Source organism: Podarcis pityusensis, assembly GCF_964106645.2.
Source record: "Podarcis pityusensis genome assembly, chromosome: 14".
Taxonomy (NCBI): Eukaryota; Metazoa; Chordata; class Lepidosauria; order Squamata; family Lacertidae; genus Podarcis; species Podarcis pityusensis.
Genome location: NC_138039.1, coordinates 36310286 through 36325513, shown reverse-complemented (window position 1 = coordinate 36325513; position 15228 = coordinate 36310286). Strand labels below are relative to the sequence as shown.

The 15228-nt window shown below is 42.2% G+C and overlaps 1 protein-coding gene across 1 annotated transcript in view; it reads left to right on the top strand.

The window, feature by feature from the left end:
* Positions 1-342: 342 nt before the first annotated feature.
* The window catches only part of POLG (DNA polymerase gamma, catalytic subunit), a 35187-nt gene continuing 20301 nt past the window's right edge, over positions 343-15228 (top strand). Inside the window, exons 1-9 of the mRNA XM_080980287.1 lie at positions 343-612; positions 1546-2167; positions 6046-6232; positions 7918-8085; positions 9914-10060; positions 10367-10446; positions 12906-13088; positions 13782-13933; positions 14841-14964. Coding sequence (XP_080836413.1) covers positions 1584-2167; positions 6046-6232; positions 7918-8085; positions 9914-10060; positions 10367-10446; positions 12906-13088; positions 13782-13933; positions 14841-14964 — 1625 coding nt within the window. The 5' untranslated portion in view covers positions 343-612; positions 1546-1583. The remainder of the gene's footprint in view (positions 613-1545; positions 2168-6045; positions 6233-7917; positions 8086-9913; positions 10061-10366; positions 10447-12905; positions 13089-13781; positions 13934-14840; positions 14965-15228) is intronic.

Here is a 15228-nt window from a genome sequence, read left to right as displayed (position 1 = left end):
GGTCTCCGCTAGACCTATAGGAACTTGAGAAGCCGGGAGCTGGTTCTGAACCATCCTGGAAGATACCATTTCCTAGCGAGTGTCAAGGGGGGAGAGGGAGGGAAGAAAGTGGAGGTGGGTGGGAAACAAAACCAGCACAGCCTGTGTCTGAGGCAGACTCATTGCTTTCTCTATTTTCTGCTTGTTCTCTCAATATTTGGGCTGTGTTTAAGACGCGAAAGGACACTTTGGTAGCTTCCATATAATAATCCCCCCCGTGTCGGGCGAGCTCACTCCAGTCGCGCGCCGGCGGAAGGTTCGCCTCGTGAGCTCTGGGGCGGGGCGGAGTTTGGGGTCGTGAGCAAAAATCACCTCATGGTGTTTTGGGTGCTTCGTGTACCCACGAAAGGGGGCGGCCGGTGGGGGCTGCTGGTGGTGGTGCTGTATAGCTTCTTCCCCCTACCACCACCCTATTTTTGTGAGGAGGGGCAGCCCATTTTGGGGGAGGGGGTAAAATAGCCCAATTTAGGGAAGGGGATAATTTGTGGGCGCCCCTTTTGGGTTGGGGTGCTGGTGAGGAGAATAAATATTAACTCCTTTGGGTGGCATGGAAAAGAAGCTAAACTGAGGGGGGTAGGTAAATTTTGAGATAATCTGTAGATATATGTCTCTCTCTTTTTTGGAAGGGGGGTGGGAATTTGGGAATCAGAAATATTGTCTTACGCCCTCTGGACGTTTGGTGTCCAAAGTGTTGGTGGTGGTGTTTTTACTGTGTTTTTAATATTCAGTCAGGAGCCACCCAGAGTGGCTGGGGCAACCCAGTTAGATGGGTGGCATATACTAAAATTATTATCATCATCATCATCATCTCAAGAAGACAAGTATAATCATCATTGTTTTCATAGAATTGTAGTTTTGGAAGGGGCTGCTCTTAGCAGTCACAGATAGTATGGACTGCTTTTCTATTTCACCCTCCAGAGGGCTCGGGACACCCGTATTTACGTGGCACATAGTTAAAACTAGGGAGCTCTCCCACAGAAGGTAGTGATAGCCACCAACTTGGTTGGCTTTACAACAGGATGAGACCAATTCATGGCGGCTCTCCATGGCTAGTGGCCATGATGACTATGCTCTGCCTCCACAGCTGGAGATAGCAATGCTTCTGAACACCAGTCGCTAGAAACCAGGGGAGAGGAGAATGCTCTTGTGCTTGGGTCCAGCTTGTAGCCTTCCCAGAGACATCTGGCTGGCCTCTTTGAGAACTGGATTCTGGGCTAGATTGGCGGTTGCCCTGATCCAGCAGGCTCATCTTCCATTCCTATACATATCCTCATTTACCCTCACAAGAACCTTGGGAAGTCAGTCTGACTGAAAGATAGTGATTTGACCAAAGTCATTTTGCAAGCTTTGTGGATGAGTGAGGTTTTGAATCCTTTGTCTGAATCTGGAACACTTGTCTAGGCGCTTCACAACTTTAAACACTATGTGCCCAGCATCTTGGGCAGGAAGATGGCAAAAATTCCACACGAAACCTCAATTCTGTTAATACTTTTTGTCTCCTGATAGATCTTCCGTATCCTCCATGCTGCTCATTTCTAGTGAAGATGAAGCGCTTGGTGTGGAATACAGGTCCCTTCGGATTACGGGGAATACAGAGATGGTCCTCGGGTTCTTCTGCCAGCCGCCTGGTTCAGGAGGAGATGGCACAAGATACTGGTTCTGTCCCCAAACAGCAACGCATCAATCCACTTGGCATCCAGATGCTTTCTAAGCATCTTCATGAGCAGATTTTCCGGGGTGCCCAGATTGAATATTCAGAGGAAGACATCCAGAAGAGTGTGGCACACTTGCAGAAGCATGACTTGTGGGGCAAAGAGACAACTACTCTTCCTGATGTGGAATTGCAGCTGCCCCAGTTGTATGGGGCCAACATCGATGAACACTTCCGCATCTTGGCACAGAAGCAGAGCCTCCCGTATCTGGAAGCTGCTAAGGAACTTCTTCAGTTTGGGATCCCACCAGTGCCCCAGGAGTGGGCTTGGAAAGCTGGGTGGACACGATACGGACCCAGTGGGGAGAAGACAGCTGTTGATTTCCCTGATGAGCGGGCCTTGGTGTTTGATGTGGAAGTGTGCATGAATGCAGGCCAGTGCCCTACGCTTGCAGTAGCTGTTTCCTCAAATTCCTGGTAAGATGCCGACAGCTCTGGTAGAAGGGTGAAAGTTTTTGTTCCTACAAACTTTGTATAAAAATAGAACCTATTAGGCATCAACAACATGACCTAGTCAGTGTCCCGCTACTTCTGTCCCCAGTGTCCCAAATACTTTTTTCATTGTTCATTGGTTTATTCCTATATACCACTTTTTTTAAAAATGATATTTATTAAGAATTTTAAGGTTACAAAGAAATAAAAAGGAAAACCAAGGGGGAAAAAAAGGAAAGAAAAAAGTAGATAAAAGTAACAATTAAACAATACAAATCAATAAAAACCAAAGTCAAAAAGGAAAAAAAAACACACAATACATCAAAATCAAAAAGCAAAAATAAACAAAAAATTTAAAAACAAATCCAATATTCCCAGATCCTTAACTGTCATTACCTTATTTCATCGACCTCCTCGCACCTCCCTTTTTTGTATTCTAGTTATTAATTATCTCAGCAAATCCTTTCCATCTTTCACAATATTCTGTCATTAAATTACCTTAATCTATTTTAACCTTATCTTACCATAAAAAGTCCTAAAACTTAAAACTTAAATCTTATTTATACCAAATTCTCTTAACCATTACATATTCTTACATAATTCTTTTTAACATTTCTGCTAAAGCCCAATAATTTCATTCCAACATTTTTCTAATACTCATTAATTTTACAGTACTTTTCTAAATGAATTTTTAAAACTTTCTTCCAATCTTCATCCATCGTCTCTTCTTCCTGGTCTCGGGTTTTGTCAGTCCTTTCTATCCCATCCATCTAGTCCATCAACCTGGTGACCTTATGTCCGAGGCTCTTAAGTCTCTTCCATGTCCCTTCCGCAGGTCTTCTTCATATTTATACCTGTACTTTACTTTGTCTTCTGCTCCTTTCACTCGGGGAGACTCCAGCTTGACAATATTTTTGTCCCTTCTCAACAAGTCAGCCCCTTTTCCATAGTCAACACCGAAATCCACGTGGTATTTGAAGGCATGTTTCAAGGCCCCTCCAAAATTAAGGGCCCCCACAACTCCAAGCTCCCCCCAGCCCAAAGCCAGACTTGAAAAATCAAAACATCCCTGCATAGGGGGGTCCATCCAGCCCCCCATCTCCAAGCCAAACAGAACTCCATCTCTCCAAATCTGACTTTTTCCAGGTTCATTCGTCAAATCCAACAACTCATGTTCCTGCTGGGCCACAGCTCCCTCCATCTCTGCCACCCGGGGTCCAGCAACAGCCTCCTCCTTCATCTCATCTGTCAAAGCACATTCCTGGATTAATTCCTGAGTGGGTTCTATATAGGTACCCACTGTCTGTCCAAAATTTCCGATCGCAACAGTCATCAAATCCATCTTCTCATGTAACTCTTCCAATAAAGCACTTGTCTTGCAAAAGGCAAGCACCAGAGCCTCCGAGTACATTCTTGTTCAAGGTTGAAGTCTGGTCCCACGATCTTAATCTATTACAGCTGCAAAGCTCCCCAGTTCGGTTTTAATAACAGTTTCACAAGCTCCCTCTAGGGGAAACAATTTCTTTTTGTATCAATCCTTTTCTTTTTCTTTTTAAAGCAGATCTAGCAACAAAGTTTTCCTTTTTCAGATATTTTATCAATATTTTATTCCTTTTAAATGCGAAGGGGAACAATGGAATCAATATATTTCTCTTCTTTTAACTAACTGTCAAAAACGTTTGTCCAAAGTCAATGAACTTCCCCAGAACGTCTGTCCTGACACCCCGCTCCCAGGTTCAAGACGGTGGAAAATTGCCTTTCTTTACTCTCTCTTCTGCAGGTTTAAACAGTCTAAAAAAGGTTCCCCCCTCTTCTCCTGCTTCCAAGGGGGGTTCAGTAATTTTAAATGATGAAATTTTGGTCCTTTACAGACGACTTTCTAAACTCTAGCTTGTCGTGTCTTTGCTTCAATCTATCTACAAAAAGCGGAAGGCGGACTTCCTGTTTAGACCTTCCCGCTTTCGGTGCCTAATTAAGAAATTTTCACAGTCCAATTTTCTGTTCTACTCACGGGCAGTTGTTTGAAATTCAATTGTCCACAGGAAAAAGTCAGCGCTCTCCGGCAACAGCAATGCGGCTTCACTCCGTGAAAGAAGCAGTCAATTCAAAGCACTGCGCCACTCACCCCACGTCGCTCCGGATCCCCAAAACAGGGTTTCCCCACGAGTGGAGGGGGCGCAAAGGTGCCAGCCGAATCCCACGTGCACAGGCTTCTCCCGCCTGTGGTTTTTGATGGGTCTCCGTCTCGCCGTGGCGGTTCAGACCCTGTTTTCCACGGAGCGGATTCCTCCCGATTGGAGAAAATCCGCCATTGCCAGAGGCGCCAACCCGGAAGTCCCTATATACCACTTTTTGGCCAAAGGCCCCTGATCAATCAGCATCTCACATCTATTAGGCCACTTCCTGTTCTTATTCAGTTCTAGGTCTCATACCATAGGGCAAGGCTGGAGAGCCTCAGTTCCATGCAGCCCTCTAGGTCTCTTTCTGGCCCTTGAAGGCTACACCGCTCCCTGGCCATGCTTCATATCCCTCCCCCCCTTTTTTTTTTTAATGATTGAAATGTGTCCTTGCACTTTGATAATGTTTCTTGCTTTCCTGTAATTAGCTTATGGTACATAAGTACAATTTGTATTTGTTGCTCTGCCAGTGTTTGCCTTTGGTCCCACCCACCACTGGCACGTGGCCCTCAGAAGTTTGTCCAGAGAGAAATGTGGCCCTTGGGCTGAAACCCCCCTCCCGCTTATACATCATGCTGCTATCTTTTCTTCTGGGGTTCTGTTGTTGAAAGAGTGCCAGAAGAGAATAAATGTTTCCACCTAGAGTTTCCTGGGCTTCTGTAAAAGAGCAAGAACAAGAAACTGTGCTTATGAAGAGACAATTAATGTTGTATTGGGGGAGGGGGTTGTGTGACCTTCCATTATATATTTGGAGGAAGCCCTCTTTGTTGACTCACAAAATTCCTAACCAGATGTGTGGGTTGTGCCCAGATGCTGTGGGACGGTCAGAAAAGTGTTAAATTAGAACACTGGAACTCCCACCTCCTAAACTTGTTCAAAGCAAAGTGAGAATTGAAAAAGAGGCTGTATTTTCCTTGTTTTCTTAAACTTCTAAAGAACTTCATTTTATGAATCCTAGTTTAGCTATCCCTTCAGTACACATATACAATATGTGGCCCATGTTAAATTAAAATTTTAAAATAAAATAAATAAATGCTGGTGGTGGTGATTCAAAGTGTTTTCACCCTGCTCTTCAGTTGGAAAATCCCACAAAGCAACTTAAAAATTAATAAAATAACACATTATTTGCCCCTATGATTACAAAGACGTAGCATGAAAGCAAAAAAGGATTTTGGGAGGGAAGAGCCAAACAAGAGGCACCAAATTCTTGATGTTAGGTTCTTAATATGACCATGTCCTTGTCTTCTCTGGCAGTGTGATAGCTGCTGGGAACTTGATCTATTTGGACACTGCTCTACATGGTTAGTCATCTGTATGAATGTGCCCATTTGGTTTGGACAAGCTTTACACACAGCAGGGGACCCTCCCCTAAAGCACAGGTGTTAAAATCAAAGTTGTTTTAAAAGGTAGGTGCTCCTGTAGTGTGATCTTACGTGTGCTGGCTCCTGAGCATCTCCCAGTAAGTTCAACAAGATTCATTCTGTAGTAAATCTTCTTAGGATTGTAACATTTTTTTTTTCCAAAAATGAAATTGATATGGATGTTAAAATGAGTGCAATGCTGCAGCGTTCTTTCTGAAATTACTAAATTTTCAGATCTAGAAAGAAATGAAGGTGGGTTCAGGTGTTCTATCGTGCCCTGGAAAGAGTGCTTTAGTTCATACAGCTGGTTGTGTTTGCTCCCCAGGTACTCATGGTGTAGCAAGCGACTGTTAGAGGAACGGTACACCTGGTCCAGCCAGTTGACTCTGTCAGATCTCATCCCTCTGGAAACAAGCAGCAGCCTTGCCAAGCAGGATTGGCAAGAGAGGCTGGTAGTGGGTCACAATGTCTCTTTTGACCGTGCACACATCAAAGAACAGTACCTGATTCAGGTAAGTCATCTTTGTCTTCCAATCTTTTCTTGTATGCAAGCTGTTATTGGTGGCTGAAGGCTAGATGTTTGTGGTAACATGTATCAGTTCAGATGCTATCATAGCCATGAGCCATAACTTAGAAAATTGCACAACAAACAAGATACAAATAAATACTTGTAGAATTGAAGTTTAGCAGATCAAATAGCAGATCTGTATTGAAGCAAAATTTTCCCCGCAGCAGTTAGCTAGGTGTTTATTTTATTACAAAGTCCTTGTGAATCTTTGATGCTGCAGTTGCAAACAAAGCAGCTGTCCTTGCTGGTTGTTTGTCCAATGATAGAGCTACGTGTTCTGCTATTGCCTTGTATTTTTAAAACCCAGCCATTGCTTCTCTGCAAACTGCTGTCAGGAGGGTACTATTTGCAAGGGGAAATCCATACATGAGGAGGAGGGGTGATTTTTTTTAAAAATAATTTTTATTAACAGGCCAATCAAATCACATTCATTCCAAATCACATTAGTTCCTAATTATACAGCCAAATTTTTAAAATTTTGTTGGGGGTACCCATACTTTGAGCTCCGAAAGGGATCCAAACATCACTCTTGCTGCTGCTTTAATTACACAGTTCTGTCCAGATAGTCTCTTTGTTATTTTCCTCATCTTCTTGTTGTTATCATATATTCCTTTCTTTGTGATCTCTGATAATCCTCACAAGCAGGTTGAAAACAAACATATCCTGTGTGGATTTTACTCTCTCCAAGAGCCATATCACATAAAGGACAGACGCCATTTCCACACCTCAGTACAGAACATTCCCACAGTCTGTCCGCTGATTTCCACAGGCCTGCCAGTCTGTCATCAATTTTCTCAGGGGGCCCTGCCAGGTCGAATTCACATTCCGATAACCATACATTCACATTCCGATGACCATGGTCCGAGGAGGAGGGGTGATTAATGCTTCATTCACCTGCCACTTTTCTCTCCAGCAAGGTTTCAAGCTCCTCTTTGGATCAGATGTATGAGTCTGGAATCCTAGCTGGAGAAAAAGTGGTTGTGAGAAGGAGCTGCAGGTGGAAAAAGGCAGAAGAGGGAAGGGTTAAGCACCACCCTTCCCCCCTGCTCCCCACTCTGATGCTGTTTTGCAGGTGAGAAGCTGCAGTCAGAATTTCAAATCCTCAGGGTGGAGATAGAATGTATAGTTTGGGTACGAGCCGTTTGGCTAGAATTTCACCTGATAGCAGGGTAGTTAAATTGTGAACTCTGAATTTGAATCTTGGCATCACACCCTGCCTGTGATCCCTTCCTGAGGTATCTATATGGCTTCTGTTGGTAAGACCTGATGCTGAACTTGACCCACAGTTGACCTGCTCCTGAACATACATCATAGCAAGTTCTATGTAATACTCTTTTATCCTCCAGGCTGCCTCACTATTGTTGTTGCTTACTGGATTTCCTACTTGCACTTCACCATGAGGTCCCAAGGCAGGCTATAACAATATAAAAATATACCTGTAACTTTAAAACTAGTTAAAATAATTTACAATAGGAAGAAGAGGGTTGGCCTTCATAGCATATATCCTAGATGTCGTAGGATAAACCTAAAGAGGTGTCTTTAGCATATAACAAGAGCTATACCATGTTATTTTTTGGTTTGCCATGTATGACTCTTGCAGTGTTTGTGACATTAAAACAAATATTTCAGGGCTCCCAGATGCGTTTCCTGGACACCATGAGTATGCACATGGCCATCTCCGGGCTAACAGGATTCCAACGCAGCCTTTGGATGGCAGCAAAACATGGCAAGAGAAGAGGGCAGCAACAGGTGCAGCAGCATATCAAGAAAACACGGAGTAAAACTGATGGCCCTGAGGTGAGTTGGAAAGGCACAGAGGAGTTGCATGCTAATCCCTCCTTTTATTCACAAGGCCGCCCCAATTTATATCTATGGGGCTTGCAAAGCGGCAGCACTAGATAAGATTGTAATATACTCCAGCGTATATTGAACTGGAGATGTTTTTTCCCCCCCCAAAGAGCAGAAGGCAGTTTGGAAGAAGGATTACTGCTTGTGGCTGGATGCTAGCTCCTCTTGGGTCTCCGGTAAACAGATTTTTAGGATTTTATATTGTTTTGCAAACTAACAAATCCCATTTGTCTAGAGGTGACAGTGAAACAAAGATAAATGTGTATGTACACATTGAGAAGTAAAACTCCTTTCAAACCCAGTTTTAGTTTTTTTAAACTATTTTTTTGTTTTGGGTGTCAGTCCTTTCTGGCTCTACATTCAGCAACCTTGATCAAATCATACTTATATATAACATGGGAATGAGAATGTCTGGCCTTGTGGGATTGTTGTGAGAATGTAATGATGGTTGGAAAGCACTTTGCAGAACTAAAGTGCTATCTGTATTTCATATATACATCACACTTGAATAACTGGTTTTTAATATTCTGTCCTATGAGAGGAGTGGAGAAAGAGGTAGATAGAGATGTCATTTTTATACCTGAGGTTACATTAGCTGGGACTGAACACTTTATTTCTCTCTTCCAAAATAACTAATTGCCCTCCTTTCCTCATAATTGCATGTCTTAATGTGTACAATTTTGTCTCTTACTAAAGTTGCAAAATGCAGTTCCACCACCATGGGGTTTTTAGTAGAAGACTGACAGAGATCACCATAGACAGTTGGGAGAATTTTTTTTTGGCAAAAGCATTCTGAATTGGTAGTAGAGGGGAGAAGTGCAGAACCAGCATGGAGGAGATTGGCAACATCCTAGATGTGAGAAAAGTTTTGTTAAGTAATATGGACTTCTGTTGCCTCTTGCATTGTCATTGTTTCATAGGCAATCCTCCGATAAAGGCCTTCCAAACTATAGCTATATTTCTGTATGGATGCCACAGTAAGTCTGATCTACAGATACATCAGAATGAGGTGGTGGAGGGCTGAGATGGTATAATAGATGGCTTTACTTTAGACAGAGTGATCATATTTTTAAATAGTCACCTATATATTTTTAAAAAATACATAAATAGAAAACAGACATGGTTAACAAAGTACTAGGATAGAACCTTTCTCGCTACTGTGCTATTTTTCTCTTGGCAGGAAGGATTTTTTCTTATGTACAGTAGAGGATCATTCAAAACTGGAATTACCGTATTTTTTGCTCTATAAGACTCACTTTTTCCCTCCTAAAAAGTAAGGGAAATGTGTGTGCGTCTTATGGAGCGAATGCAGGCTGCGCAGCTATCCCAGAAGCCAGAACAGCAAGAGGGATTGCTGCTTTCACTGCGCAGCGATCCCTCTTGCTGTTCTGGCTTCTGAGATTCAGAATTTTTCTTTTCTTTTCCTCCTCCAAAAACTAGGTGCGTCTTGTGGTCTGGTGCGTCTTATAGAGCGAAAAATGCAGTATTTGCCTGCAGTAATGCAGTTCAAGATTCCATCTCAACTTTCTGCCGCCTCATTCACATGTGTAGACAAGGTCTCATAGGACTTGCCATTCTTGTAAAGATCCTGGACTGTGTAGATGTTCTGTTTCATTCTGAGGGTTAGAACTAATCATAATGGAAGTCTTATTTCTATAGATTGAGGACCCAATCTGATGGTTTCTTAAATGTTTTTAAATGCTTTCCATCCAAAAGTAGGCATTTTGGGGGTTTGTGGACTAGTTAGCCATTACTCTGCTGCCTTACTACCTTGCAGGTTGCCTCCTGGGACTGGGTGAACATTAGTAGCATCAACAATCTAGTAGATGTGCATGCCTTATATGTTGGAGGCCAGCCACTGGAGAAAGAAGCCCGGGAACTCTTTGTCAAAGGGAGCATGAATGACATCAGGAATAACTTCCAGGTAGGGAGATAATCTATGGGATGGTACTTTTTAAGGGAAGGAATCAGGAGACCACTGCTCAGTTGTAGAGCATATTCTTTGCATGTAGAATGTTCCATGTTTAAAGTCTGGCATCTATAATGTGAAGGAAAGGCTCTTGGTATACCTGGGAAAGATGTATGATTTCAGTCTGGAGCACTTTTGCCAGTCAGAGGAGAATACTAGGATAGACTGACCAATGGTGTGACTTAGTAATATGTGGCTTTTGATACAGGTGTACATAATTTATTCTCCCATTCCCTCTATTCTCTCTGTCTCCCTTCCAAGGACCTGATGAGATACTGTGCCCTTGATGTCCAGGCTACTTATGAAGTATTCCAGGAGCAGCTTCCTCTCTTCTTGGAAAGGTGAGTATTTGTGGTGGGAGGTTCTGAAATGTGGAATTCTTTTTTATGGTGTGTCCATTTATGAGATAGCTTGCTCTGGGTTAGCCAATAGTGTTAGGTTGCCTTTGTATGTCAGAAGCATCTTAGGGACAAGATGGTGTTAGATTATCAATAAACCCCTTTACACTTTATCTTGCTAGGGATTCTGGTCTCACCTTTCTTTTTCTTTTTTTAAAAATAATGTTTATTAATTTTCAGCCGTTTAAACAACAAAACAGAAAGACAAAAAAAAGAAAGAACAAAAAAAGAAAGAAAAAGAAAAACATAAAACTAACAAAGCAATACACAAACCATTTCAAACACAAAGCAATTTCAATGTCTTATTTTTCATTCCCTTATTTCCACGACCTCCTCACACCTCCCTTTTTGTTTTCCACTTCTGTTAATTATTTCAGCAATTCCTTTCCATCTTCCTCTGTTTTCTATCCTATAATTATCTTAACATATTCTAGCCTTATTTTCCCTTTAATACACTATAAATCTATTTATACTTGATTCCTTATAACATTTCTACTAAAGCCATATAACTTCATTCCAACATTTTTCTAACATTCATTATTTTACAGTATTTCTATAAACAGTCTTAAACTTTTTCCCAGTCTTCTTCCACCAACTCTTCTCCCTGGTCTCGGATTTCTGCCAGTCGTTTCCGCCAATTCCATATAGTCCATCAACTTCATCTGCCATTCTTCCCGAATGGATAAATCTTGTGTCTTCCAGTACTTCACAATGAGTATTCTTGCTGCTATTGTTGCATACATGAACAAAATTCTATCCTTCTTTAACACCAATTGGCCGACCATGCCCAGGAGAAAGGCCTCTGGTTTCTTCAAAAGGGTATATTTAAATACCTTTTTCATTTCATTATGAATCATCTCCCAGAGTGTCTTAATCCTTGGGCATGTCCACCAAAGGTGAACTCTAATCCTCAAATTCGTCTGTTTTTCTTTAAGTTCAGTCGTAGCAAGCGTCAACTTATGTTCATCAGATTGCCTCTGTAGGGCTGGGGCTCTCTTTCTCTTTCTCTCCAGTTGTGTTACTTTACCTTCAGCAGCAACTGCTTTTTCCCTAATTTCCTCCACAGTTTGCCATATCAAAATAGGTTCTTGTATCAATTTCTGGGTGGTTTCTGTATTGGTATTATTTATACTTTCTGTATTTAAGTTAGTTTTAGTAATTGAAACATCCACTTTCGCATTTATCATGTCCATTTTCCTGTGAAGCTGATCCAGTGAGTCATTTATCTTGTATAATGCAGCCACTAAAGCCTCTTCTGTCGACATTCCTCTTGGTTTTAAATATATTAATACAAAGACAACAACAGAAAGAGCAGGAGGGCCTAATGGTAGGCCTCTCCTGGATTGTTACCAACTGGTCTCACCTTTCTTTAGATACAGATAAAACTTGCAAGGTTCAGCGTGGTGGTAAAGTATCAGTACAAATCAACCAGTGTTACAATTTTGCGAGAAAGAAACAAGAAGCAGTATCTCCCCAAGCATCTTAACTCTTCAGAAGTGGTACAAGTGCATATACAAAATTTCTCAGTGAAAGAAACACAGATAATAGTTAACCAGAATTTACAATGCACGTTGGAAAACTGAGCCAAATAATTCTGTGAGTTACATCAAACAATGTACAGTGGTACCTCAGGTTAAGAATTTAATTTGTTCTGGAGATCCGTTCTTAACCTGAAACTGTTCTTAACCTGAGGTACCACTTTAGCTAATGGGGCCTTCCGCTGCCGCCACACCGCCGCCGTGCGATTTCCGTTCTCATCCTGAAGCAAAGTTCTTAACCTGAGGTACTATTTCTGGGTTAGTGGAGTCTGTAACCTGAAGTGTCTATAACCCGAGGTACCACTGTACTAGATTGTCATATTAAATAAAACATCTGTTGTGATGGGCAGAGAGAATGTGAGGGGAAAGCTTGTACAATACAAAAACCTTGGGGGTGGGAGTAGGCACAAAATGTTTTGTCTCTTGTGGAATCTCATTCTGCCAGGTGGGAGGAATAGCCCTTGTGGGCAATCTGTCCTTGCGGACTGCCCAATGTCAGGAGTAAAGAGTACACTTTTGACTTTGCTGTAAAAAAAAGAGTGCCCCAATTCCAGAACTTAATTGGCTTCATTGGAATTAATGACATCCATGCACATATGAGAGAGAGTGAAGGGGTCCATCTGTTACCCAGATCAGTGCTCTCAGCTATTGGACCTTGTTCCTAGCAATGTGGCCTCAGCCATTCATCTACATGGATCCATCCTTGGTTCTGTCCGTTGGTCATGCATAGTGTGACAGGCTCTTACGATCTGCTTCCATTGTATGCTAAGGTCAACAGATGTCTAGTTTACATAGCTTAGTCCAGTTGCTCCCAACATTCTGGCTCCACTCTGTTATTACCCCCCTTTTCTGTTTCTTGGTTAGGTGTCCCCATCCTGTCACATTTGCAGGGATGCTGGAAATGGGAGTCTCCTACCTTCCTGTCAATCAGAACTGGGAGAGGTACCTGGATGAAGCTCAGGTCACTTATGAAGAGCTGCAAAAGGAGATGAAGAAATCCTTGATGAACCTAGCTGACAATGCCTGCCAGCTGCTTCATGAGGAAAGGTGGGGGTATTATCATAATCACTGTTACAGTGCACTGCTGCTTAAGCCAGAGCTTCATAATTGGTGAAGACCTGGTTCTCCATTAAGCAGTGGCAGGAGAGAACACTATGAAGCAGCAACAGAGCTGGAAGGAGGATGCATCACTCAACCCTCCCTCTGGTTGGGGTCCCAATTGCATGCTTGCTACATCTCAGGGAAACTCAGCTGAGGAGGTAGACCAGGACAGAAGATGAAAAGGGGAAATGTGGAAGATTTAGAATGTACGCACATCTGCCACATCTCCCCCTCATCTTTGCAGTTGGAGAACTGGGCTCTCAGACCACAGTTTCAGCTGACATTTAGTTCTGGCATTAAAATCTGTAGTATGCTTGGGGGTGGGAGTAGGGCAATTCCCCTAAAAAAAGACTGCAAGGTTGAGATAGAATTGAGACTGCGGGTTTTGTGAAATGCAATACTGTTTCATTAAGCAGACTACTACTTAGTAAAGGAATTGGTTTGGCACAGTTTCAGCAGTGAGTGCTTCTAGATAAACTGAGAAGTTGTTGCTATGACATGGTGGAGAAAAGTACCCTTTCAGCTCCTCTCCCTTGCTGTAAATAAACAGGAGTTTGTAGACCAAGATCTCACTGATGGAAATTGAAAAAAGTATTCTTCAAATTAACCTGTGGTGGTTGGTCTGATGTATCAAAACAGGTACAAATGTGATCCCTGGTTGTGGGATCTAGAGTGGGATCTCCAGGAATTTAAGCAAAAGAAGAAGAAAATTGGGAAGAAGAAGAATGAAGATAGTAATGATGAATTGCCCAAAGCCGTGGAAAAAGCCTCCATGCTAGAGTGGCAGGAAGGTAAGAGCATCATAATAATTGACTACTAGCTTGCTAGCACGCAGCTACTGTCTACTGGCAGTTGTAATCTTTCTCTCCTAAATCTTAATCAGAGAGAGAGAGAAAGAATATACCTTAGATGGAATGAGATCTTTTGTCTATCTGGTTTAGCATTGTCTGTACGGATTGGCAATAGCTCTCTTGGGTTCTTTCCAGCCGACCTGGTGACACTAGGGGTTGAACCTGTTACCTCTTGGATCCAAAGCATGTAATCTACCCTTGATCCAGATCCCTTCCGCTAAGCTGTCTTTGCAATTGGGTAGGAGGAGAATCTTTTAAAATCTTATTTACGAGCCTGAAATACGTACCTCAGCGGGTGTGTATTGCAGGCAGAATGTTTTGCATCCAGCTCTCAAGTGATTTCAAAGTACGATAGTATTACCAGAGAATCTTAAAAAGTCCTGAGATCCCAGAGGTGCTGTTTTAAAAAGGGTGTCTGTGGTGTTGCATTTTTATTTATTTCTTAATTACAGTCTTGGAGGATAAATATGGAATACACAGGTGTTTGGAGTGCAATATAGAGGCAGTGGAGGAACATAAGAAGTATGGAGTGTTACGGAGCTGACACATTTCAGCAAGAAAACATTTCTCTCCTGACCATTAAAGTTACATTTCTACTCTTCCCTAGGCTACTGTGCATTAAACACTCATGTATTTGAATTCCTCTTGGCCATTAAGAGTTTTAGAAATTTGCTAGCTGTCAAATTCTGCATTGGATTATAGGCTTTGCAGGCCACCAAATAACTGTATCCACGTAGATTCTTAAGCCTTTTGATGTAATATGTACTGTCGTTATAAAACAGCCTTGTCAACAACTGTACTCATTGAAAAAATAATTCCTTCCTGATTTGTTGTATCATGGAAACAGATCCGGGACCTCCAACTGAAGAGGAAGAACAGCAACTCCCTGAGAGCCGATTGTGCTTGGACCGTCTGAAGGGGACTGTAGCTTTGCAGCCAAAGAGAATTCAGCACCTGCCTGGCCATCCAGGGTGCGTTACTAAAGGGAAGTTGTAGACAGTGACCTTCCTAGGACCTTTTGTTCATCTCTTTGTCAGGAAGAAGGATTCCAGTTTAGTCTTCTAATATGTTAGTTTTGTATGTGCATGGATTTTTTTTATATGGAGCATTTGCCCACGAGAGCCTCCACCTGTTATCAAAAGTGTGCAGCTTAGACATAGATTTACCCACATTCCTGAGAAGTAGACCTACTTTACAGTTGGCATTTAAAAAAGAGTAAAATAAATTGTTAACAT